The sequence below is a fragment of the Petaurus breviceps genome, unplaced genomic scaffold, assembly GCF_028583685.1.
Source record: "Petaurus breviceps papuanus isolate PSGF00001 unplaced genomic scaffold, PetGlider_PUasm1.0 227, whole genome shotgun sequence".
Classification (NCBI taxonomy): Eukaryota; Metazoa; Chordata; class Mammalia; order Diprotodontia; family Petauridae; genus Petaurus; species Petaurus breviceps.
The window spans coordinates 4,373,011-4,399,276 of record NW_027185896.1 but is presented as its reverse complement, the minus strand read 5'-3'; the positions used below and the strand labels follow the sequence as shown (position 1 = coordinate 4,399,276).

The 26,266-nt window shown below is 41.8% G+C and overlaps 3 protein-coding genes across 3 annotated transcripts; 1 reads left to right on the top strand and 2 right to left on the bottom strand.

The window, feature by feature from the left end:
- Positions 1-1,734: 1,734 nt before the first annotated feature.
- Positions 1,735-2,166, top strand: LOC138166927 (late histone H2A.2.2-like). The gene has a single exon (XM_069095406.1). The coding sequence runs from the start codon at positions 1,735-1,737 to the stop codon at positions 2,164-2,166; it is 432 nt and encodes a 143-aa protein (XP_068951507.1).
- Positions 2,167-15,694: 13,528 nt separating this feature from the next.
- Positions 15,695-16,126, bottom strand: LOC138166986 (late histone H2A.2.2-like). The gene has a single exon (XM_069095474.1). The coding sequence runs from the start codon at positions 16,124-16,126 to the stop codon at positions 15,695-15,697; it is 432 nt and encodes a 143-aa protein (XP_068951575.1).
- An 842-nt stretch (positions 16,127-16,968) lies between these two features.
- Positions 16,969-22,214, bottom strand: LOC138166985 (whey acidic protein-like). Its single transcript, XM_069095473.1, has 5 exons — positions 22,045-22,214; positions 21,781-21,924; positions 21,298-21,459; positions 20,020-20,178; positions 16,969-17,134 (listed from the first exon to the last, which is right to left on the bottom strand). The coding sequence occupies exons 1-5, from the start codon at positions 22,133-22,135 to the stop codon at positions 17,073-17,075; spliced, it is 618 nt and encodes a 205-aa protein (XP_068951574.1). The 5' UTR covers positions 22,136-22,214; the 3' UTR covers positions 16,969-17,072.
- Between the last annotated feature and the right edge of the window lie 4,052 nt (positions 22,215-26,266).

Sequence of the window (26,266 nt, the reverse complement as noted above, 5' to 3'; positions counted from 1 at the left end):
CCAGGATGACTTGTCACTACGCTCAGCATGGCCATTCAATGAATGAAAAAAAAAACATTTGTTAAGTGCTTATATGGTAGATACCATGCTAAACATTGGAGATACAAATTCAAAAGACAGTCTGTCCTCAGTAAGCTTACATTCTAACAGGGGAAGACATTTGGGGAATGGTAACATTGGAAGGATGAAGTCATTGGGAGGATGAGTGGAGCCATAGGGCAATCAGATGATATGGCCTTTCAGAAGTAATGGTAGTTTGGTTTAATAACTATTCTGAAGGCAAGAAATGGAAAGGGATAGTAAGGAGGGGTTTGTGGACACATGGCAGGTAGATGATAGGCTCAGGTGGGTGGAGGTGGCTAGATGTCGTAATTTTTTGCCAGTCATCAAGGGTGATGACTCTACTTAACTGTTCCAGCATCAGCCCATATCTCTCAGATATCACAAGAATATCATGAATGACTCTAATACATGTCTTGCTGAAATATGTTTACCATATTTATGGCATTCTTAGCAATCTTATGAAAAAATAAATGAGTTTAGTTGGGCGTCACTTTTCTTTGAGAGTGAGTCAAAAAATTTATGTTTCCCAAGTGTTGAAAATATAGGAAAGGGTAAAATACATTGTCCCCATCCTTAAGGAGCTCACGTTCTAATAGGGAAAACAATATGCAACAAACAAAAATGTGTATATATAAGACATTTACTGTGTGACTGTGAGGAGAAAAGATGATTTTTTTTTGGAACAGCCACTGTAGGGAATACAAAAGAGAGTTACCATGTGACTCCTATATAAACCAAGTTTAATATTTCTTAGTCTTGAATATTATGTTTGCCTCCTTCCCCATCAGGATGTACTCCCCGGAACCCTAACATCATTTAATAGAACCATACTGGCTCATAGCATCCGTGTTTCTGCTAGCACATATATAGAATATATGTAGAATATATAGAATTGAGTAAATTTGGGGCAGCAAGGTGGTACAATGAATAGAGCAGTGGCCCTGGAGTCAGTAGAACCTGAGTTCAAATCCAACCTCAGACACTTAACACACACACACACACACACACACACACACACACACACACACACAACCCAGCCGCGTGACCTCGGGCAAGTCACAACCCCAATTGCCCTCCAAAAAAAAAAAAGAATTGAGTAGATGTGAACCCTCTTAAAAGTTTTACATAGGTGTCACTACTATTTCAGAAATGTCTTAGTGTCTGGTCAAACAAAGTATTTGTTTTGCCTGAAAACTTGTCCAAGCACCCTTATGTTTTATGTAGAAAACCAGATTTTCAGTGGGACCTGAGAACTGTTTTCTGGCAGTTCTTAGACATTAAGGGGACTTACAAATTAAATAATTTCCTGAAGAATTTTTGTATATTGATTTGCTTACAGATATGAAAATCACTTTTTAAAAATACTTGCTTTTTTGTTTCTAGTTCATTCAAAGATAAGTTAGGTAAAAGCTAATTAATGGGTTGCATTGGCAGTAGTCATACAAAGTTTCAGGCAAAGGCCCTAGTTCCTGGTTGACAATAAAGGAGAAGGTGATGACGTCATAACCAGCTAGGGTGGGTATTCCGCCTCACAAAGGACACAAGCTCCTGATTGGCTCCCCTCTGACCAATTGAAATAAGGAGTCTGGTGTATAAAGGACTCGCCCAGCATGAGGAGTTTCACAGGCGCTTGGACCAGTTGGGGATGCTAGCAGAGCTCAGGATAGCACCATGTCTGAGAAACGGAGCCACCCAGGACTCTCGCATCCCCGTCCCCGAACCCGATCACGCTCCTCAAGGGCCCAGCTACAGTTCCCCGTGAGCCGCGTGGACCGCTTTCTGCGCCAGGGCCACTATGCCCAGCGGCTGGCCTCTGGTGCCCCTGTTTTCCTGGCTGCTGTGCTGGAGTACCTGACTGCTGAGATCCTGGAGCTGGCAGGCAATGCTGCCCGTGACAACCAGAAGAGCCGCATCGCTCCCCGCCATGTGCAGCTGGCTGTGCGCAACGATGCCGAGCTCAACCAGCTCTTTGGGGACGTCACCATCTCCCAGGGCGGAGTCCTGCCCCGCATCCACTCGGAGCTCCTGCATTCGGTGAACAAGGCTCAAAGTAGCCGAAACCGTGGAGGAAATTCTTCTATCCAGTCTGTGAAGACCAAATGAGCCCCAGCTAATGGACCCATCATGAGAGCCCAGCAAGGGTAGCCACTTCCTTTATTCTGGGTCTTCCATCTTTTCCACCCCCATCCCACAAACTCTATTAAAAGAGATTAAAACTCAAAATAACATTGTCCAGTTTCCTCATTTACACTCCTTGCGTCACACTTGCCTCTCTACCCCAAGAACAAATTTGATCATTGATATGACTTTATTTCTTAGTTCTTAATCACTAGAAACTGAAGAAGATAAAGATTGCCCCTGCTGCCATACTTATTTCCCTCACTTTCTAACACATTTCAAACCAGTTCCTCTTCTGTCTTCCAAGATGGCCTGTCATCTTTTTTTCCTTAAAAATACTTTTTAAAAATCCATTTCCATTCCTTTTGGTTCTATTTTTTTTTTCTTTAAAATTTGTGTCTGTATCTGTATCTGAACTTGGAGGAGGTCATGCAACCATGCCAACAGCAATCACTAAAACTTCCGGGGAAATGGGTCAGCAGTCTGACAGAAATGAGTTTAGACCAACATCTTATACCATATGCCAAGATAAACTTCAAAAAGATACATGGCCTAAACATAAAAGGTTATATCATAAGACAGTGAGGCAGATGGTCCAGGAGTGGATTGAGCTCTGGTCCTGGAGTCAGGAAGACCTGAGTTCAAATGTGACCTTAGACACTCAATAGCTGTGTGACCCTGGCAGGTCACCCAACCTCTGTCTGCCTCAGCCTCTTCAACCGAAAAATAATATCTACCTCCTAAAGTTGTTGTGAGGATTAAAGGAGATATATTTGTAAAAATTACTTAGTACCGTTCTGGCACATAGTAAATGCTATGTAAATGCATTATTCTCCCTCAAATAATAAATAGGGCAACAAGGAAGAAATTACTTTTCAGATCTATTGATAGAAATATTGATATTGGGCAAGTCACTTAACCCCAATTGTCCTCCAAAAAAAAAACAAACAGAAAAAAAAATTCTTTCCCAGTTTTCTGCTTCCTTCCTAATCTTGGCTTTGTTTGTACAAAAACTTTTCAATTTAATGTAACCAAAATTATCCATTTTGTATTTCATAATGTTCTCTATCTCTTGTTTGGTCATAAATTCTTCTGTCCTCCATAAATCTGACAGGTAAACTATTCCTTGCTCTCCCAGATTACTTATGGTATCAGCCTTTATATCTAAATTGTGAACCCATTTTGACTTTATTTTGGTATATGGTGTAAAATAATGGTCTATGGAGAGGGCATAACCTTAAAGCAGTTTCTACACAAGCATGTATGTTCATGTGTTCCCTCCCTTACTTGTATGACCCAACTGACTTTGGAGTCAAAATCACTCTTAAGAGCTGTGCTGAAGGACCAAGTTCAGCTGTCCAACTGTGACAACTGGAATGGAATCCAATCTCTGGACTTCTGGCAAATAGTCTGACTTTTTTTTTTTAATAGATGATCTCAGCTTTAAAATGGGTGTAATAATAATTGCACCTACTTCACAGGATTGTTATGAGAACTAAATGAGATATTTGTAAAGTGCTTTTGTAAAGTTAGTGTTTAATAAATGCTCATTTCCTCACTCTCTCCCTCCCTTTTTTTGCATGCCCTGTCAGTTCTGGTACAATTTGTTTCTTCACCATGTCTTGGTGGACTGGAACTAGTTATTTATGCACATGCTCTGAAATGGAATGCTAGACCTTTCATTCTTCTTCAGCAGTCACTTCCAAAATTAGGCTTATCAAATATTTGCCCATGCTTCCTAGCCCATTGGCCGGGACCCTGAAGACCCTGTTATAGTCTTTAAATAACTATTTTTATCACAAGTCTGTAGTAAACCCAGAAGGCATAGGGAAAACTCTTGTCATTATTATTCCCCAGGTCTCTACCTTGCATCCTTCCTGTGATCAAGTCCACATCTCACCATCTGATTTTAAAGTCTCTCTACCCTCATCTATTTTTTCCCCTGCATGCACATTCTTCTCATGTAAGTCAGGAGATTCTGCCCTCACACTGCCCTCCACTGGCTGTGCTTATAAATATAATCTCTCTACACTATTTCAAATTCCATCTATCCTTCAAGGACCAGTCTGAATTCTATTTTCTCAGTAAGAAACTTACTCTGACCTGTCCCCTGAACTACTTTATATTCCAATGGGAGGAGAAAGGATAAAGATCTTCTCCACTGTGGAGAATGTAATGGAGAATAGAAAGATCGCCATGCAGTATTGACAATCCAGTGCGCATCAAATAAATTTGTAGTGATTGCTGTTAGCATGGTTGCATAACCTCCTCCAAGAGCATTTCATTTCTCCAGATCACTAAGTACCCCACAGCTTCAAGCTAAGGTGTGTGTGTGTATGTGTGTGGGTGTGTGTGGGTAATACCCCTCTGTGATCACCTTCCACCCACCACAATGAGACAATGTTGCCTCTCACAGCTTAACTGAAAGTACTGATTTTTAAGCTATACCCTAACAATCCACCTCAAAGTTAGTTGATTGGGATTAGACTTTTGTCAGTCATTTTAATACCTCAGAGATACATAACATTCCCCCTAAATATGGTACAGAATTATAACTGATTTCTCCTCACAGCTACTCTTGGTGAGAGCTCTGGAAGGTATTTCCCTCAAATTATAGCACCTTCCCTCTTTCTCTCTAGCCTCACAGTATCCTAATTTTCTTCTTAATATGGTTCTATTATTGGGGTGTAGGGGAAAGAATGACCCTTCCTGAACCTCATGTCAGAGAGACATCATCTAGCAGTTGCAAGAATCCTTCCTTCCTTGAGGAATCCTCTCCACCCCAGTCTCCCAACTTCATAGACACATAATGATTTACCACATGGGGAGAAAAAGCAGAGACTGAGCTAGAAGCTGTCTCTCTTTTAGAAAAAGTCCACTGAGTCATCAATTCCTCTGGCTCAATGGCTTCTTCACCTCAAATTTCCCATCTACCCTGCACTTAAGGGAGCACTACACTAATAGAAGTAGCCAGTGAGTTTGACATCTTGGACATGTTCCTGAAGCCCCTTGAATTTTCCTAGTTACAGGCTCCCTGGGATAGTCCCTTTGAGCCAATTCATCCTCTTCTGGTCCACTTTGTACTTATGCTGCATTTAAGTAGGTAGGGGTACGATTGTGGAAGACCTTAAATACCACTTTATGACATTTAGGCTTAACCTTATAGTTTATTTTTTTTGTTTTTTCCTTTTTTTTTTTTGGAGGGCAATTGGGGTTAAGTAACTTGCCCAAGGTTACACGGCTAGTTTTTTGTGTGTGTGTGTGTGTGTGGGTGTTAAGTGTCTGAGGCTGGAACTGAACTCGGGTCCTCCTGACTCCAGGCCGGCGCTTTACTCACTGCACCACCTAGCAGCCCCTACCTTATAGTTTATTGAAAGTGCTTGTATTAGGGAATATTTCTGTGAAGTTTGCAAAATTATATTTTAGGAAGATTAAGTGATGTGCTTGGAGAGAGGGGGTGCTGGGTTTCACAAACACAGTATACTGTAAGAAAGACAGGCAGGATTGGGATGACAGTCTTCTAACACTGTCAGTGATATTGGAAAGATCTTGGAAAATAGTAGAGGTGCCAGAAAGGCAAATATCCTGATTTTCAAAAAAGAAAGAAAAGAGAGTCTGCAAACTATAGGCTGGTGAGCTTGACTTTGATTCCTGAGAAAAGTCTAGAATGATTAATTAAATTAAAGTGAGTGATTGTTAGCAAAAATATCAAAAGGAAAGAACCACAATGACTTCATCAAGAATGGGTCATGCCAGACTAAACCTCATTTTTTTTGGACAGGATTACTAAAGTAGTAGATGAGGGGAATGCTGTGTGAATAGCTTGCCTACATTTTAGCAATGCTTTTGATAAAGTATCTCATACTATTCTTCTGGAATAGCTGAAGAGAGATATGGATTATGAACTAATACAATCAGGTGGATTCAGAACTGTCTGAATAGAATGGACTCAAAGAATAGTTAATTATTATAATTCAGCATCAGCATGGAAGGAAGTCTCCAGTGGAGTTCCCTAAGGATCTGTGCTTAGCCTTGTGCTGTTTGACAATTTTATCAGAGACTTGGATATCTACATAGATGGTTACGCTTGTCAAATTTATAGATTACATACACAAAGCTTGGAGCTATAGTTAATACCTTGAATGACAAAGTCAGTATCTGGGAGGATCTAGACAGGATAGAGCATTAGCTGAATCTAATGAGATGAAATTCAGTGCGGATAAATGTGAAGTTTTGTACTTGGACAAAAAAGAAAATTAACTTCAGAAATATAAGATGGGGGAGGCAGAGATAGATAATAATTGTTCTGAAAAATGTCTGGGAGTTATTGGACTTTGAGTTCAATATGGGTCAACGGTATGCCATAGCAGCCAAAAAAGCCAAACTGATCTTGGGCTGCATTATCAGGGGCATAGCTTCCAATAATGGGGAGGTGAGGGCTAAGCTCACTGTCTTATATTTGTAGACTTTTATTCTTTTTCCTTTCTGAAAATCAGGGCATTTGCCCTCCTCCATTATTGTGTTCTCCTCTTGTATTTTCCATGAGTTTTCAAATGTCATTAATGATCTTTCTCATTTTACCCTAGGCAAGAATATTTGTTGTGCTGGGTCAGTTAAAAACAAGGTGAGGTATAACGACAACAATAATAATCATTCAGTCATTAAAAAAATTTTTTTCAGTTGTGTCCAACTCTTTGTAACCCCATTTGGGGTTTTCTTGACAAAGATACTAGAGTGGTTTGCCATTCTCACCATCATCACCTTCCTGTGGACATGCTCCATATTGTCAATGTTCTTCCTAAAATATGGAACCTAAATTTGAAGACAGTATTCTATACATGTGGTTTGACCAGAATACAGTGAAACTGTCACTTTTCTACCCCTGAATATTATACAGCTCTTAACATAATCTGGATTAGCATTTCATTTTTACTGCCTTGACACAATGTTGACATATACATTGAACTTGTGACAGACCCAGATTTTTTTCACATGAATTTTATTTTATCTGTAACTCTCTTGTATGTATAAAACTGATTTCTTGAGCCAAAATATATATGTTTATACATTTATAGACAGTGTGGTATACAGGACAGAGCCTTGGAATTTGAGCTAGGAAGACAAACCTATTTTGAATCCTTCCTCAAATACTATGACATGGGTGAATTATTTAATTTCTGTGTCTCTTATTTATCTATTTGTAAAATGAAGATGGTAATAGCACCTTAGGTCAAATGAGATAATGTATGTAAAGTATTTTACAAACATTAATGTGTGTTGTGTAATGTGATCTGTTATTTATTATTATTAAATTTCAACTTAGGTTTGGTTTTTCAAGATCTTTTTGTGTGCCTTCTCTGTCATCCATTAGAATGGTGGGTATGAAAACTAGGTTATAAAAGGTTGAGGAGTGAATAGCTAGTCAGGAAGTACAGATATCAAGTGTAGACCACTCTTTCTAGATGTTCAGTAATGAAAAGGAGAAAAACTGTAGGACAATAGCTTGAAGGGTAACAGGATTAAGAGAAAGCTTCCTTTCAGGTTAGGGGAAACTTGTAGGTTGCGAGGAAAGATACAGTAAAGAGGGGAAGACTAAAGATTAAAAGAGAGAGGGGAATAAATGCTGGGGAAAGAACTTGAGGCAGGGAAAAGGGATAATATCAAGGGTACAAGTTGGAGGGGTCAGCTTTGTCAAGGAGAAGGGTCACTCCTTCTGGGTACTGGGAGGAGTGACAGAATAAGTGGAGAAATTGAGACTGTTCGCCTCAGTTTCTTCTTCTGTAAAATGGGAGTAATGATCTCCCAGAGTTGTTGTGAGAATCAATGAAGTAATAATTGTGAAGTGATTAGCACAGTGCCCAGAACATAGTAAAAGTTATATAAATGTTGCCAAGAAAACCCCAATTGGGGTCATGGAGAGTTGGACATGACTGAAAATGACTCAACATTATTATTATTATTATTATGGAAATCCTTGTTAAATAGCTTCAATCTTCTCAGTAAAGAATGAGAATTGGAGAGGAAATAGGTTCAAGTTGGCAGCAGAGATGAATAATAGGATTACCTTCGAGAGTCTTGAGCATGTACTACTGGAAGGAGAAAAGGGAGGAAAAAGAGGTGAAAAAAGAGGTGGAAGGAAGAAAAGGAGGAGGAGGAGGAAGTTTGAGACTTTAAAAAGGCTACCATGACAGTCCTAAAGTACAGAGGAATTTATGCTTTGGGAGATATTGGCCCAATACAAGTGTACTCGGACATTTATTTGTAACAGGACAGTAATTTCTCAGTGTTTATTTTCTCACTTATGGTAGCTGATCTACTCACCCTGGGGAATTTCTGTTCATCCACAGACATAGATAAAATTTCTATATGCCCAAGAACATTTGTTCTGTTACTTATCAAAGCTAACAATGATTTAATTTGGAACCCTGCAGCTCTCTGATGGATCAGCAGTTCTGTTGATATTAAGAGCCATGTTTTTTTTAATAGAATTCTAAGGTTCACAAAGCAATTGCTTCACTCTCAATAGAGTGTATAGTGTGAGTATTGTCATCTCAATTTTACAGACAAGGTAACTGAGGCTTAGGGAGGTGACATCACCAAAATTATATTGTGGTTGGAAAGCTTAGTTAGTAGAGGACCCAGTCAAGATAGTTTTGAGATATTGCCTATCAGCTTTTTAGTCACTTGAGAGTAGAGGCAAAGGAGGCAGATTGGTAGGAGACATCCAGGTGTGAAGGGTTGACAGGGTAGAGAGGCAGAAATTGAAGGAGGCAAGAGGTTGAAGACTGGAAGACAGGACTGAATGACTAGGTGTTCTTTTTATTCACCTACAAATTCCCACCATGGGCAGGGTGAGAAATGAACCCAGGACAAATTTGGGAGAATAAGGAGGAATCAAGAGACTGTGTGTCATAAACTCAACAAACAAATGGAAAGAATAAGATAATGGGAGATGTAGAAGAAGAAAAGAGGATTGTGGTCAGAGAGGAGAATATGAGATAATACAGTTGGATTAAATTTCAAGTGATGGCTAAAATATGATCACCCTGGCTGAGATAAGAATAGAAGTGGATAGGTCATAGGGGTTAGAAAGTTCAAGGAAATGTGAACTTAAGGGGTTAAAAGAGTCATCGATGTGTGTGTGTACATATAAATATATATATATATATTTATTATAGAATCCAAAATAATAGAAATCGGTTTCACAAGGTTTCAATTTAGTTTGGTATCACTAAAAATGGTCCATTTTCACACCATTCCAGTAATGCTCATTGAAGTATTATCTAAATAACTTTTATCTTGACATGCTTACTTCCTTCTCTCTAAGAATATTTCAACTTCAATGTCGACCTTATTTCTCTAATCACTTCAAGGCATTCATAAAACATATAAGCCAAGAAAGCAGTGTAGTCTTTAAAGCTACATTATGTTAATAGACTAAATCCATATAACTGAAATTCTATTGGCCACTCATTTCATAGGGGAAAATGTACCATATTTCTGTGAGTTTTTTATCTTTCAACCTTACCATACATTTTTCTCACAAGCCACCTTAGGGCAATGCAATTTAGCTAGTGTGAAAAAAACCCACATTGTTTTAGCCTAATTTGACTAAAATTATATACACTATGTCCTGTACTTTTAGCTTCATTACCAAGTTGTAACCACTCATCTAACAGTAGCACAGAGTTTTAAACCTGTACATCCAGATTAAAAAGCTTTATTTTATAAATACAATTCATTAATACATTTGAAATGGTCAAGTCACCAAGGATTTTAAGCAGTTGCTACTGGAATTTATTGAGTAGGAGGGGTAACATGGTTGGACCTGTGCTTTAGGAAACTAAGCAAGGTTCTCAATCAAGAGGGTGAGGAGAGGGGGAACCAACAGGAAATTTGAAGAAGGATGAAAAAGGTGGAGTAGTGAGTTTGAGGGAGCTCTAGTAGGATTGCCTAGCAGCAGTGAGGTTGTGTAACATACATTTGTAGTGGACCTAATGAGAATGGCTGTGTAATTTTCTTCACCTTTATTCAGCAAACATATGTGCAGGAAGGAAGGAAGTAGAATCAATGAAATGATAAAATGGTTAGGGATTCAACAGAAGGGGACCAGGGTAGAGTTGAATTGGTCAAGATGGGGGAAAGGGGAGAGAGGGGCTAGTGCAGGGAAGATGGCTTGGGGGAGAACTGAGGAGTCAAGGGACTGGCAATCATAGGTGGATAAAGAGTAGTATCTGGTAAGAGAAGGCAGAGGGAGAGGTAGAAAGTTGGATAAGAGATTTCAGGATTTCTAAACATAGAGGTGGTGCATTTGTGGGTGATGGCGGGATCAAGGGTATGACGCCATCTTTGTGTGTGGCTGAGATGGAATAGAGGAGTAGGTCATGGGAACTGAGAAACTGAGTGGTCAAAGTGTTCGAGAAAGAATATATATATTTTTATACACATACATATATACATATATATAGTTGTAGGTATATATATGTTCACACATATATGTATGTATATATTTTTATATAGATATATGTATGGTGAAGTTCCCTAGTATGAAGGCAAGTGTGGTCAGGAGAGAAAAAAATATAAGCCCTTCATTGAACTTATTTTTTAGAGTTAAGAAGTGGAGTGTTGGGAGTCAAGATGGCGGAGTGGAAGCAGGACCTCCCGCTGCTCCGGCTTTCACCTTCCCCAATCCATGTAAAAAGGGGACTCTAAACAAACTTTGGAGCTGCAGAACCCACAAAATGACACAGAGAAGCTAACCTCCTGCTGAGGACAGCCCGGCAGGCCGGCAGGAATCGTCCAGTGCAGGGCTCTGGGAGCCGAGCCCAGCCCCACCCCAAGGCTTCAGCCCCAGGGTGGGCATGACCAGCCACCAGCCAGAGGGACTCCAGATCAGCAGCAGCTGTGGCCATTTCCAGATTTAAACACATAGATGGGAAGGACAAAGTGAGAGGTCAGTGTAGTCTGGACTTTGAGACCCAGTAAGTGGGAGTGTGTGACTTTTGCCCCCGGAGGCAAGAAGCTACTGGCACAGCCAACCAGCGCCACTTGGCAGCTTCAGCTCCTGGCCTGCAGAGTGTAGGGGGACCAAGCGCCAGTCTGAGGGGTAATCGCTCTTGCTTTAACCTGCTTGGATCTGGATTGCAGTCTAGAGTGGAGGTCCTGGGGTGTGTGTCCAGCTTGCCAGAGCATGTGGAGGCCTCAGAGAAGGCACCTATCTAATACCTCTGACAGCTGAGAAAACCCCAGAGTTTAGGACAAAAGCTCCCCTGTCTGGTGGCAGAGTCCTACTGTGGCAAAAAGACCAGGGGTCAAGTGACTAAGGGGAGACATGACTAGGCAAAGGAAACAAAGCAGACAGAAGATTCCAACATTAGACTCCTATTTGGAGGACAAAAAGGAGAATAGCATGGAACAGGAGGAAGACAGTGAATTCAGAACTCCTGCACTGGTTACAGGCCATAGAGGACCTTAAGAAGTAGATAAGAGAAGTGGAGGAAAAATTGGGAAGAGAAATGAGAACGATGCAAGAAAATTACAAAATGAGAGTCATCAGCCTGACTGAGGAAAATAACACCTTAAAAAATAGACTAACTCAAATGGCAAAAGAGGCTCAAAAAGGCAATGAGGAAAAGAATGCCTTATAAAGCCCAATTTGCCAGATGGAAAAAGAATCTCAAAAGCTCACTGAGGAGAATCATTGCTTCAGAATTAGATTGGAGCAAATGGAAGCTAATGACTTTATGAGAAATCAAGTTGCTGTCAAACAGATCCAAACAAATGAAAGAGTAGAAGGCAATAGGAAATATCTCATGGGAAAAACCACTGACCTGGAAAATAGATCCAGGAGAGATAATTTAAAAATTATTGGAATACCTGAAAGCCATGATCAAAGTAAGAACCTAGAAATCATCCTCCAGGAAGTTCTCAAAGAAAACTGCCCTGATGTTTTAGAACCAGAGGGCAAAATAGAGGTTGAAAGAATCCACCAATCACCTCCTGAAAAAGATTCCAAAAAGAAAACTCCTAGGAATATTATAGCCACGTTCCAGATTTCCCAGATCAAGGAGAGAATATTACAAGCAGCCAGGAAGAAACAATTTGAATATTGTGGAAACACAATTAGGATAACCCAGGATCTTGCAGCTTCTACACTGAGGGATCAAAGTGCTTGGAGTATGATATTCCGGAGGTCAAAGGAGCTGGGATTAAAACCAAGAGTCACCTACCCAGCAAAACTGAGTATCATGTTTCAGGGGAAAATATGGTCATTCAGTGGAATAGAGGACTTTCAAACATTCTTGTTGAAAAAACCAGAGTTGAATAGAAAATTTGATATTCAGATATAAGAAGCAAGAGAAGCATGAGAAGGTATTAAGCTAAGGAGGAAGCATTCCTAAACAGAAGGAATACTGTCACGTTAGAGCAGCTGTGCAGACTGATGGTCCAAGGCTGGCAAAATGATCACTCTCAGAGTAATTTAGGACTTTATTCTTCCTGGTATGGGCTTGTGGAAGATTGGTAAGCACATAAGGTGAAAATCCATGCCTTACAGTCTGCTTTCAGTCCTATTCTTCCTACTTCAGGAGTCAGTGGAGGACAAGATCCAAATTAAGATCTCATATCCATTTCTAACCCAGGGAGCTATTCAGTCAATCAATCAACAAGTATTTTATTGAATCCAAGAACCACAATCCTGCCGATCCATGAAGAAAAAATGAGCCTACTTCTTTGTGCTATCATTAACACAAACAGCACGATGACTCTCAAGAATAACCTCTAGATGGGAGGTGGTCAGCTTGTCTTTCATTAAAAGATGCTATCAGTGTTGTAGCACTACCAGAGTAGTACCAATGGATTTTACTGCAGAAAGTGGACAGACTATGCCAACTGGTTTAATAATTTTCTTTGAATCTTCTCTCTTGCAAAATTTGATTACCATGAACCCCTGAATTTGTATTGTTGTATATTAACATAGAAACAAACTCCATAACACACACATACACACACACACAAAGAAGTGGAGTATTATATGTGATTTGATGGTGATATTTGTTATTTTCAATACTTTTTAAAAATATAATTTTGCCATAAAAATGTGAAGATCATTAAAATAGCAACACACAAATCAGCTTTTCAAATGCTTACTGTAAACAAAGGATAAAATCTCATTTGCTTAGATATTTGAAATACAGTCTTATTATGGTCTAAACAAAAAGAGATGGGAATGACAACAACAACCAAGATTCAGTACTGAATATGGTGATAGGATTGCAGCTGTTACTCATGTTTGAAACTTAAGGTGTGTGTTTGCGCATGCACACATAAATAATTTTAGTTCAAAACAGCTACTCAGGTTCAAAGCATAAACAAGACATTTTTTAAACAGCTAACTACAATTCACTCTCAAATCCATTCATTTCCTCTAGCAACCCAAAGATTAAACACATTTTTTTTCATTTCAAAAGCACCAGATATTTTACACCACTGATGTTGTAGGGCAGTTGCTTAAAACTAGACCTCTGATGCTGGGCTCTAATTTCCATCTCTTACAAGTCATCAGTATCTTCATCAGGAGTACAGTTGTCTGAGTAACCTGTAAGTTCTGCTCATACTGTTTTTGCCAGTGTTGGGTCCATGACTACCTCTGGAGATATGCAAGTGTAGATATTGTGATAACAGGCTCCAAATTAGGGTGTCTATTGAGTTTTCTAGCAAGTCAAAAGAAGGGCATCTCAGAGTTGTAGTTACTTTTGACTGAAATGTCATAGTACTAGGATTTTTTCCAATAGAAGAAAATGGATTTCTCCCTGACTTCTGGTCTTAATATCCACTTTGTTGCCACTCAACACTTAGGTATAACTTCACATGCTCTCATACCTGATCTCCATGCCAGGTAGGTTCATTCTTGTAAGTAGCTCTCCATGTTACATTAAACATCATAACATACACTGAGCTTGAATGCAATAACCATCTTTCACACCACCAAATTCCTCTCATATGTTGAATTTGATAGATCCTCTGTTAGTAAGGAACACAAGGCGATGGACCTCAACGCCCAAATGGCTGCATACTTCTCAAGTTAAGTCACGTAGTGTTTACCAGTGTGATTTTTCTAGTATCACCATTACCGATTAATACAAGTTTGATCTAAACTCAGGGTTCTCCTTTGGTGGCCATATTGTGATGGTTCTTCCAGAAGTGCCTTCATCTCTGCCTGACCAAACAATGACAGAAGTACATTTCCCATCAATGTCGATTTTAAAGTCACTAAAAAGGGGAGAAAGACTATCAAAATCATGGGAAAAAAAGATGAGAAAATGCCAAGGTTTTGACTGATCAGGAGAGAGTGGTACAGTTGAATTATATTCCTAGAAGGAGGAGAGATCATGAATGATATAGAAGCATAAAGAGCACAGTCTATCTTGGCTCCTTATGGTTCCATGAAATAAGAATGGCCAAGACCAGATTGCAGGCTCGTTGAGGTAAAGAAAATCAGGGTTCAAGCAATGAAGCAGATGGAAGGAATTTTTGATTTCCCAATTGTGTAGCAGTTTTCTACAGTCAGCAGGATTCTATCTCCTGCTGACAGAAACCTGGTGTTGCCTAGCAGTAAAAACAGGGAAAGGTAAATTTAAAAAGGCAGACTGACAAATTTGAAAAAGCACAAGTTACTTTATGCTATATTTAAAAGGCCATATAGTGCAACAATTGCAATGTTATTTGAGATAACTAGAACAGCAGATGGGGCAGCTAGGTGATACAGTAGATAAGAGTGCCAGCCTAAAGTCAGAAAGACTCATCTTCCTGCTCTCAGATCTGGCCTTACACTTCCTCGCTGTATGACCCTGGGCAAATCACTTAACTCTGTTTGCTCAGTTCCTCATCGTAAAATGGACCAGTGAAGGAAATGGCAAACCAGGGGTCATGAAGAGTCAGACATGACAGAAGTGACTGAACCACCACCACATTAAAAGAAGATATAAAGGATCATGAAACCAGGGTCTAGATCTTTCAGGGATCAGGAGGGAATGAGATTAAGAGGTCTGGACTCTGCTTCCATACTCATCCCTCTGAATTAATCCCTCTTCTACATTTAAAGATGCACAGGTCTCCCCCCTACCTTAAAATGTAACGATTACTGCTCAACTTGATTTTATTCTAAGTAGGGCCAGGTGAGTGGTAGGAGATGGAATTAGGATGTGTTGGGCCCAAAGTGTGAAGGGCCTTGAAAGCCAGGTAAATTTATACTGTGGAAACTATGTGCCTATCCCCATAAAGAACCAAGAGGTCAGCTCATACTCCATAATACAGGACCACAGTATGGTCCCCAAGACACATGACACAGGACTGCATTTCTAGAAATGGGATTTACAGAGGGAATGATGAATCTGAACAAAGCTGCGTCGGGTTTAATCTCTTTTAATAGGTTTGCGGGGTGACGAAATTGGAAGACCCAGAGAACAGAAGCAGCTACTATACGCAGTAGACTCTGGGCTCTCTCCAAACTGGCTCACTTGGCCTTCACCGAATGGGTGTGAGGATGTCCGACATGCCTCCGGCTGTTGCGGGCCTTGCTTGTGGGACGTAGCAGCTCTGAGTGGATGCGGGGCAGGACTCCACCCTGGGAGATGGTGATGTCCCCAAAGAGCTGGTTGAGCTCAGCATCATTGCGCACAGCCAGCTCCACATGTTGGGGAGCGATGCGGCTCTTGTGGTTGTCACGGGCAGCATTGCCTGCCAGCTCCAGGATCTCAGCAGTCAGGTACTCCAGCACAGCAGCCAGGAAAACAGGGGCACCAGAGGCCAGCCGCTGGGCATAGTGGCCCTGGCGCAGAAAGCGGTCCACACGGCTCACGGGGAACTGTAGCTGGGCCCTTGAGGAGCGTGATTGGGTTCGGGGACGGGGATGCAAGGGTCCTGGGTGTCTCCGCTTCTCAGGCATGACGTTATCCTGAGGTCTGGCATCCCCAACTAATCTAGGCACCTACCTGTGTTAGGTCCCCTAGCAGGGACCTTTTATACACTAAGACTCACTATTTCAATTGGCCAGTGGATAGCCAATGGGTAGCCAGAGACCTATTGTGAGATGAGACACTCATCCTAGCTGGTTGTGATGTCATTACCTTCTACTTTCTTGCAACTCTTCCCACTTGGGCCCCTTTCCTTAACTTCCTGTTGTCACATGTTGAGACCACAATTTCCCATATGGAGGCTGAACTAATAAGTACTCCATCCTTCACAGAAACAAGTTTTTTTTTTTTTAATCTGAACAGTATATCACTAGTTATTCAGAGAATATATTAATTCTTATTGCTATCAAATCTTTTTCCCAAATATTACCTTCTAACCAAAATGCAATACTCAATGGTCACAGAATACACGTTTTGTTGTATCTCTTCCCCTGGCATATCCTCTTCCATTTTCTTCCAAATCATACACATCCTTCGGTGCCCAACTTTATTCTCTTCTCATTGAAGCAAGCCTTCTTTGAGCAACATGGCCTATAGTGATGTCTCTCATCTCATTTATTATGGTATTCGTCATTTATGTATTATTCCTATACCCTTGGTTTGTTATATGGTGCAATTTATCTTTTGTATCGGTATTTAACTCCACAAATTACTGTCTTCTCTTTCCCAAGGGCAGGACAACAGCAGAATGGTCAATAGTAGCTAGACTCTAAAACCCTCTGATCATATGGTTATATGATTCTGGAAGCTGGACCAGGAAAGGAAAGAGAAAGGAGTCAGAGCAAAGAGGCATCATCCAAAATTAAGAGTCAATGCCTTTATTAATACCTACAGGGGTTGGCGCCCCAAGGAAAAACAATAGATATTTGGACTTCCAGGAGAAGGTCAGTGGGACTGTCTGTTGTCTTGGTTCAGTCCTTAAAGGGCTAAAAAGGTGTTTTCCTCTTGACGAACGCTTCTGGTTACTGCTTCACGCTCCTCTGGAAAAGAAACATAGGCACCACTCAGATCCATTAAAGGGATTGGCCACAGATTTGGCATCAGGGTTGTTGAATGGCAAGGGAGGAAGCTTGAGGTGGGCTGAGGTTATGAAACCAACCAGGATGACTTAAGAAAGATGGGGTCAGGATGGAAGGAGAGCTTTCAAGAAAGGCTAGGGGCTGACTAGGGGCTGAGTAAGTCCTAGAAAAAAGTGCCAGGGAGGGGCCAGGGAGGTAAGAGGCAGATGGGAGAGAAAAAACACTGGATTGAAAGTCACTACTCTTTACTGCTACCATGTACTTTCTGTGGAGCTTGATAACTTCAGGTCTAACTCCTATGATATACAACCTGGCTCTGTGTCCCCAGTCTGCCACTAACTTGTGTGGCCTGGCGCAAATTACCTAATGTCACTGAACCAGCTTCCTTACTTGAGAAATGGTCATGGTTATCCTTTCTCTACCAACTTCCCAGTGATATTGTAGGGATCAGGAGAAAGAATGTGATGTGCTTCATGAATATAAAGTAGTGTTATTGGTGCTGATGATGAAAAGGAAAGGCAGTGTTATTTATCATGACAGTCAGCCTTAGCCAGGACTAGAAGACAGGAAGGCAGAAGATGTTGTCTCTGACAGTTCCATTCCAGGGAACATCACAGTCTGGAAGGCTAAAAAGTTGAGTTGCTGTGCACAGGAGTGTGTGAAATTGATTGAATGGGTATGTATTGGTGATAGTGATGGATGTAACAGGGAAGAACTGAGGGCCCTTTCTTATTCTTACCCAATCTAGCCTTGAAACTTTCAAAGACCCCCAAGTCTCCCCAAAGCCTCCATCCTCTGTCCCCTAGCACTTTGTCTTCCTAATATATCTTTGAACCCAATGCTATACAGAGAAGACACAGTTTTTGTCTCTAGCCTCAGAGGGGCATGGCATAGAAGGAACAGTACTGGCCTAGAATCATGAGTTCTGGGTTTTAGCTTTGGCCCTGCCATCTAATTAATTACCTGTGTGACCTTAGGTCACATTAAAAAAGCCTTTTTTGATCTCCCTTAATGTTAGTGTCTTCCCTCTGTGGATTGTCCCTAGTCTAACCTGCATAGAACTTGTTTGTACATAATTGTTTGCATGTTCTCTCCCCCATTAGATTGTGAGTTCCTTGAGAGCTTTCTTTTCTGTATATATCGCAATGCTTAGTACAGTGATGGGTGCAAAGCCAAAGCTTAATAAATACCAATTGACTGACTGACGGACATTTACATGCAAAGACAGAAATGTAGTGGACACAGAGAACACAAAATCTTAAACAACACAAAAATGGATGAATGAAGGCATATTTCCCCATGCTTAGCCCAGTGCCTAATATGGTTGGCCCTTAACAAATTACTTGTTGGTGAATTGATTACCTCCCTCTCAGGCCTACCACATGGTAGATGTTCAGTGATTTTTGGATCTGGGAGGAGAAGGGACATTAGGTAATCATAATATAATAATGATAATGGCTCCTATTTACATGGTGATCTCAAAGATTTGCAAAGCACTCTGCTCATGATAAGTCTAAGAAGGTATAATACAATCTTACTACAGAAATATTAAGTGACCTCTCATATCCACTGTGGCCAGGTACCAGGGATACATACAAAGACAAAAAAGAAATGGTCTGGCCTTAGGAAGTTTACACTGCAAATACGCCATTTCCTCCCTTTTGTAGGCTATAGAACTGAGGCATCATGTGGACCAACCCCCTCATTTATCAAATAGGGTCCCAGAGGTCTAGGGATGGTAAGGGATCTGCTGCATGGGGTCATAAATAGCAACATCAAAGATACAAATCCTGAGGAAACTGGCCCAGAGAGATCAGGTGACTAGTAAGGGTTAGAGCTGGAATTTGAAGCAGGCCTTCTGACCTCTTCCATTTGATCATTCTCTTCAGACCTTCATAATTGGAAGGTCTTTATTGCTCTCTGGATGAAGTTGCAGAAGATGGGAGAAGAGTTTGATACTATTCTGGGTATGCTGGGCTGGGAAAGAATTAGCAGCATCTAGAATAGTGGCTCGAGAAGTTGGCCTGTGTCTGAGGTCTCGGCCTTTGGAGGATGGGGAGAAGAGAAAAATCTCACTCCCCCTGGAGGAGACAGGGTAGTTGAGTGGGAAGAACACTGGCCTTGGAGTCAGAGGACCAGGACCTTGGGAAAGTGACTAACCTCTCTTTGCTTCAGTTTCCTCATCTGTTTAAAAAAAAGAGGGGGTTGACCTAGATAACTCTAGGGAACTCCCTTCCAAGTCTAAATCTGTAACCTAAAAACCTTTCCCATACCTTATGCTTGGGACCCTGCACTACCCTTCCTGACTCTGCCTTCTAATCCATCAGATTAATCTAAAACATCGCTCTCTCATGTATACTCCCTGATCGAGAGACACCAAAGGCCCTTTTGTATACAGAACCCCAAATCAAATGCATGACATTCAAGTGCATCTTCAGTCTGCCCCTGCCCTACCTGTCCATCCTCTACCTCATTATACCAGTCAAACCTGTTTCCTTGCTGTCCCCTATACTCAAACTTGGAGCCAACTGAGAGCTGGCAGAAATGTAGACCATTGGCTAGTCCACTGCCACCTCCTTTTGCAGATAAGGAAAGTCAAACCTATACTGGGAGAAATGACTTTCCCAAGGCAACCACAGCTAGTAAATGGCACAACCAGGATTAAAACCTAAGTCTCTATAGCCAGTGCATATTTATTGTCATTTTTTATGTTCTTGATACAGATTACAAGTTCTGAGTTTCCAGCTAGATGGTGAGTTCACCACCCAGTAAAAGACGATGTTTTTTATGCTTTTTGTTGTCAATGCAGAATCTAAAGGGGCTGACCCAGTGAGTCTGATTCTTACCTGGGAAAGGCTTCATACACCTCTGACCACAGGCAGAAGAACAACACTTCTTACTTTCCTTGCAATTTTCATCTCTCTGACAGGCGTGGAACTGGAGCTTATGCTCAGGGCAAACCTTGGCCACAGCAGGACATCGACCAGGCTTAGCTGTGGGGGGCACTGAGGAGGGACAATGTGGGTTAGAGCAGCCTTGTTACCAGAATGGGACAGAGAGGGCTTGCCTGGAGGCAGCCTTGCAAGAGTAAGCTCAATTTCTCTCATCTCAGCTCTTCCACTTGGCTCCCTGTGGTTTCTCATCTGTAAAAAGCATGGGACGGGGTTGGGTTTGATGACCTTGAGTCAGATGAACCTTCGCAGCTCCACATCTATGATCCTCTGGTGTAGCAGTCTGGGTCCCAGCTCTGCCACTTTACTAGTTCTGTGCTCATGAGCGAGTCTCTGACCCCGGTGTCCCCACTGATAAAATAGGGGCAAGTGGTGCTTGCATTTCATATCTTCCAGGTTATTGTAAGGAAGTCTAATATTTATATGGCACTAAGGTTTTGAAGGCACTTTAAAAATATTATTTGACAGATGCTGAGCGAGGGGAGCAGAACCAGAACTTTGGACACAATTACAGACACATCGTATGTGTGACGACTAATTTTGATAGACTGGGCTCCTCTCAGTAATACAAAGTTAGAAGACAACTCCAAAAGACTCAGGATGGAAAGAGATTTCCACATCCAGAGAAAGAACTACAGAGTCTGAATGCAGATGGAAGCAAATTACTTGCTCTCTCTCGTGTGTGTTTTGCTTTATTTTGTCCCTTCTTTCTCATTGTTCACTCCACTGGTTATAATCTGTCTTTACAATATGACTAATGTTCAACGTGAAGGTATTTGTAGAACCTATGTTTGATTACATGATGCTATGGGGGAGGGAAGAGGAGAGGGAGGGAGATAAAATTTGAAACTCAAGAGATTGTGGAACTGAATGTTTAAAAGTAAATAAATTTTTTTAAAAAACACCAAAAAATATTATTTGATCCTAACAATATATGAGGGGAGTGCTATTATTATCCCCATTTTGCAGATAGGGAAACTGAGGCTGAGAAAGGTTCATTGACTTGTTGAAAGTCACATAGCTCATAAGTGTCTAGGGCAGGATTTGAACTCAGGTCCTTCAAACTTCAGGCCCAGCAGGTTCCTTCCACTGTGCTACCTAGCAGCCTTAGAAAGGCAAGTACCTTAGAAACTCTAAACTTGCTTTAGAAACACATACAGGGATCCTTATTACCTTTGACAGGCATGGAACAGGTCCGACCACAAGAGCTAGCACAACATTTAGCCTCCCCATCACAGTCCAGGTCTGTCCGGCAGGTCCTATTGCAAAGCCGGCTGCGCCATTGCTCCTCAGAGGAAAAAGAAGAGATTGCCATGGGGCACATACCGTCCTTCTCTGAAAGAGAGCAGAACCAGCAGCTGTGAGGGGTGGGACAAATAGCTTCCTTCCCCCCCCCCCAGCTGCCCTGTGTCACCTCTGTTCAGGGCCCTGTGGGGGTGGGGTGGGGCTGTTATGTCTCTTCCAGGCTGTCCTCTCTGATCTGGACAAGTTGGGGAGAGCTGAAGTACACAGAGAACTGCCTCGACTTCTGATTCCCCATCTACCACCCATCCCCATAGCTGTTCATCAAGGCACAGTGACTGAGGAATCATAATGTCTTAGCCCCCATGGTCACAGAGACAGGGAGCACTTTCCTACCAAACCAAATTCTCTTACCTTGGGTGGTGTTCGTACACAGCCAGCTGCAGCCCCGTTGGCAGCATCTCAAGTTTTGGGGGCAGCTGGTATCGTTACACATCTGTTTACAGTCACGTATGTCTGATGAGACCTGGCGAAAGTCTGGGCAATACCCAGCCTTCTCTGCAATGAAGAGGAGCCATGAGCACTGTGGAAGGTCAGCCCTGCTGCTTCTCTCCTGACACCTTAGCTCTTCCCCAGCCTTTGCCCCATCCCGCTTTCCACTTCCTCCTTCCACCTCACCTCCCTCTCTTCTTGCCTCCTTTCCTGAAGGCAGGGCCTTCCAGGTCTTAAGCCCTTTTCTCCTCATCTCTGCCCATTGAACCATTCTCATCAAGTTCAGATACGCTTCCTCCTGGAAGATTTCTCCATATTGCCTCCTAGCTAAGTGTCCTCTTCTGTACCAGACTTTTCTGGGCTGCTCTGCCTCCTGCCCTTGGCACACTTTAAAACTCACTTGTTTCTCCTATTCCTCCCTCCCCCCACCTTAAGCGGCTGACTCCTGTCCTTCATCTTTTGAGTCCTGGTGTGTCTGCCACACAGAACCTGCTTAAGAGCAGTTTGTCGAATTGAGTCTCCCTTTTTTTCCCTTCTTTCCTTCCCCACTTCTTCCCCCACCATCTCCTTTCTTTTCCTCTTCTCTTTTCTCCCCAGTTCTTTCCTGCTTCTGTCCAGAAGCTGCATGTCCACCCCGGGTCCACTTTATACAAAGAGGTGGGAAGAAAAGCAAAGTTTTCCCCAAGGGGCTGGGCAGGCCAGGAAGGTCCCACAACTGGTAGAAGTTAAAGTTATGGGGAACGGGGATTTAGAAATAAGATGAGGGGTGAGCAGAGAGGAGAAAGGGACAGGGGGATGGGCAGGTATTCTTCATGGACAGCCAGAAGGAGCAGAAGAGTTCCCTGCTAGCAAAGCTGGAGGTTGGAGCTCGAGCTGGAAAGAACCTACTTCTGGAAATCCAGCCTCCTCATCTCAAAGTGAGATCCAGAGATGTGGAGACCCACTCAAAGTCACAGAGCTAGGAGTGTTCTAGAGCCAGGATGGGAACCCTCTTTTCCTGACTGAAACCCTTTCCATGAAACCCCATCATTTCTAGGGATTCCTGGGATCAAGAACGATTGGAAACCAATGGGGCCATTCTCTGCCTCTGCTACACTTCAGCCCTCCCAATCCTCCCCACCCCCAAACCTTCTTACATTCTAGATGGTCAGACTGAGACTACAGAGCTTAAGGGTTAGGGACCAGAGGAGGGCTCCAAGCACACAGTGGAAGTGGGGCTAGGAAGGAGGAGGGCAGCTGTAGGTCTCCTACCTATTGAATTCTGAGCAGCGCATGCTCCTAGGGCCAGAAGGACCAAAGTCAGAATCTGCACTGACTGCATTGTGAGGCAGTGGCTTCCTTCTGCTGGGCTGGGGCAGTGGTTGAATGGCCATCCTAGCTGCTCTAGCAGGATTTTAAAGAGAGCCAGATTGGGGGGTGGGAGGGAGGGGCCAGGGAGGGTGGAGCAAAAAGTGAAGAAGGGGGAAAGGGAGAAACAGGACAGCTTGTTCTCCTGGGAGTTCCTGGTTCAGAGCATTACTCCTTCTTTTAGGGGGAGGGGAGGAAGGTAAGAACCCTAAACTAGGAGCCAGAAGGCATCCTCCCTGTCCAATTTTTAAACCAATTAGTTGTATGACTATGGACACAATGCTTCATGGATCAGAGCCTCAGTTTGTCTGTAAAATGGGGGTGATAGTTCTTGTATCACATGCTTTATAGGGTTATGGTGAGAAATACCTCAGTCCTTCAAGGATCTGTGACTCCCAGTAATGCAGACCAGGGTTCCTCCGTTCTTTTTAGTAGTTGGTCTCATGTGACTCATCCCCCCCTCCAAAAAAACAAATCTCTCTGCTGTGGCAGATATGCACAGTTCATCTCTGGGCTTGCACTCCAAAGTGGAGTCTTTGACCTTTTAAAAACCTGGCACCAGTAGGTTAGGGGAAGCTTGGGAGAAAAGTACTTTGTAAACTGTAATAATACTGCCATTTATATGGTGTTTTAAGATTTACATAGCACTTTACATATAGTCACATCTGAATTCTCACAACATCCCTGGGAGAGAGGGGCTATTATCATTATCCCTACTTTAAAGACCAGGCAACTGAGGCTGAAGGCCGTTAAGTGATGACTTTGCCCAGGGTCACACAGCTAGTAATTCTCTGAGGCTGAATTTGAATTCAGGTCTTCCTGATTCCGTTATCTAGCACTTCCCTCACTACCTCACCTGGTGTCATATCAATGCAGATGTTTATGACTCAAGAGTACTACAAAGAATTAAAAATGAATAATGCTCCAAAGGCAATGGAAAGGCAAGCAGTAGGTGTGAGCAGGGTGCAAAGTGCAAGGACCAACAAAGATGAAGTCTAGTAACATGTTAATAGATAAATGTACAATGGAAAATGAAGATAAACTGGTCATTTAGGGAACATGAGGGAAGGACTACCCATGTTCCCTAATGGTATTCTCAGAAAGTCAGAAATTGAGAAAGGGCCCCAGGATCTTGGATAGATCTCCTGAATCAGACTCATGGGAGGATTAGAGGACATGTGGGAAAATTGGGACACCAATGTGCTGTTGGGGGAATTAGGAACTGATGTAACCATTATAGAGAGTAATTTGGAACTATGCCCAACAATGCATACCCTTTCACATGGTAATACCACTACTAGGTCTATATCTCAGTGATTTTTTAAAAAAGGAAAAAGACTTATCTGTATAAAAATTATGTATAGCAGCTCTTTTTGTGGTGGCAAATAATTGGAAATTGATGCTCATCAATTGGAGAATCACTGAACAAGTTGTGGTATATGATTGTGATGGAATGCTATTGTGCTATAAGAAACGATGAACAGCATGCTTTCAGAGAAATCTGGAAAGACTTACATGAATTGATGCAAAACGCAGCAAGCAGAACCAGGAGAACATTGCACACAGTAACAATATTGTACTTTGATCAGCTGTGAATGAGTTGTATTGCTATTCTCAGCAATACAAAGATCCAAGACAATTCTAAAGGACCTATGATGAAAAATGCCATCTACCTCCAGAGAAAGAACTGATGGATTCTGAATACAGATGGAAGCAAACTCTTTTTTTACTTTCTTTTTTTGGGGGGAGGGGTATCTGTGTTTTCTCCTACTGAGAACACATGCTCTTAGCCCTGGATCTGGCTTGTTCTCTCTCTCTCTCAGCCACTTAAAGAAACATCAGAATAGCTGTATCAATTTCCTAAATTAAGATCATTCTAGGTCTGGAATCCTACCTTTTGTTTCTTTCCAGTCAAGAAGTCAGGAGCTCTGTAATTCCTGAGGTGGGGGAAAAGGAAAATGTTCATACTTAGGAAGGATCTCATTGGTTGTCTAGTCTAATACATACTGGAATAAGAGGCATTGTGTTCAGTTCTGGACTCTGCCTTTTAGGAAGGACATTTTGGATGCTCAGATCAAGTGATGTCTCCTAAAAGAAGTATTCCCTTATCATTCTATTTATTAGCATTCTTGATTTCATTAAATTATATCATATTTATTTAATTACATAAATGTTTTATTCCCCCAGACCCCCCCAATGTCCACATTCTGTCTATGGACTCCTCTCTATTCTTACAGTAAGCATGAATACCACCATCTCCTGCAAGTCCGGATCTTCATGATAACTAATGATTTTCCCCTTCAGACCTCAGAGAGAACTTTGCTTTAAATTGTATTAATGTGTATTAATTCCTAATAAGGAAATGTTTTGTATGACTCCATATATATAACCTATATCAAATTGCTTGCCTTCTCACTGAGGGGGGAAGGAAGGGGGAGAAAGAATTTGGAACTTGACATTTAAAAAAGAATGTTAAAAATTACTTTTACATGTAATTGGAAAAAAAAAAATACAGTTATCCCTTCCACAAATCCCTAACCTCTGTGATATGGAAGGGATAACTACTCAAAATTAAAAAAAAAAAAAGATTGTGGAAGGATGTGGACAATGATTATACAGTATGGGCAGGCACAGATGGCTTGTGATCTACACCTTCTCCATTGTGTTTCTGACCCAACCTCAAGCATAAAGCTATAACCAAATCCTGCCTCTGCCACTTACCTGTATGACCCTGGACAAGTCACCTCCCTTTGGTCTTTAGCTTTCTTATATATGAAATGAAGGAGTTGGACTAAATGGTCTTCAAAGTCCCTTTGTTCCATCTCCAAATCCTGATACCTCTTCTCTCCCCCCCCCCCCCCTTTTAAGGGAGATTCTTTCCTGGTCTAGAGCTGTAATGTCTCAGGAATGTAGGGAAGCTGTGGAAAGGGGAATTAGAATTGGAGGAAACAGCATTATTTCCCTTCCTCAGAGGACAATAGTTTGCTTCTTATTCTATTTACCTTCCTACTGTATTTATTTAATTGAATTTAAATTGCTATTGAGTCTAAACCCTCAGACA

What these genes read in the sequence shown, in the direction of transcription:
- LOC138166985 (XM_069095473.1), bottom strand. Translation starts at nt 22,135, where the DNA reads ATGAGAATGGTTCAATGGGCAGAGATGAGGAGAAAAGGGCTTAAGACC. An exon ending in GGAGGCAAGAAGAGAGGGAG is followed by an intron (nt 21,925 to 22,044) that starts GTGAGGTGGAAG and finishes TCTTCATTGCAG; the next exon opens with AGAAGGCTGGGTATTGCCCA. An exon ending in GTGTACGAACACCACCCAAG is followed by an intron (nt 21,460 to 21,780) that starts GTAAGAGAATTT and finishes GCTCTCTTTCAG; the next exon opens with AGAAGGACGGTATGTGCCCC.
- LOC138166927 (XM_069095406.1), top strand. Translation starts at nt 1,735, where the DNA reads ATGTCTGAGAAACGGAGCCACCCAGGACTCTCGCATCCCCGTCCCCGA.
- LOC138166986 (XM_069095474.1), bottom strand. Translation starts at nt 16,126, where the DNA reads ATGCCTGAGAAGCGGAGACACCCAGGACCCTTGCATCCCCGTCCCCGA.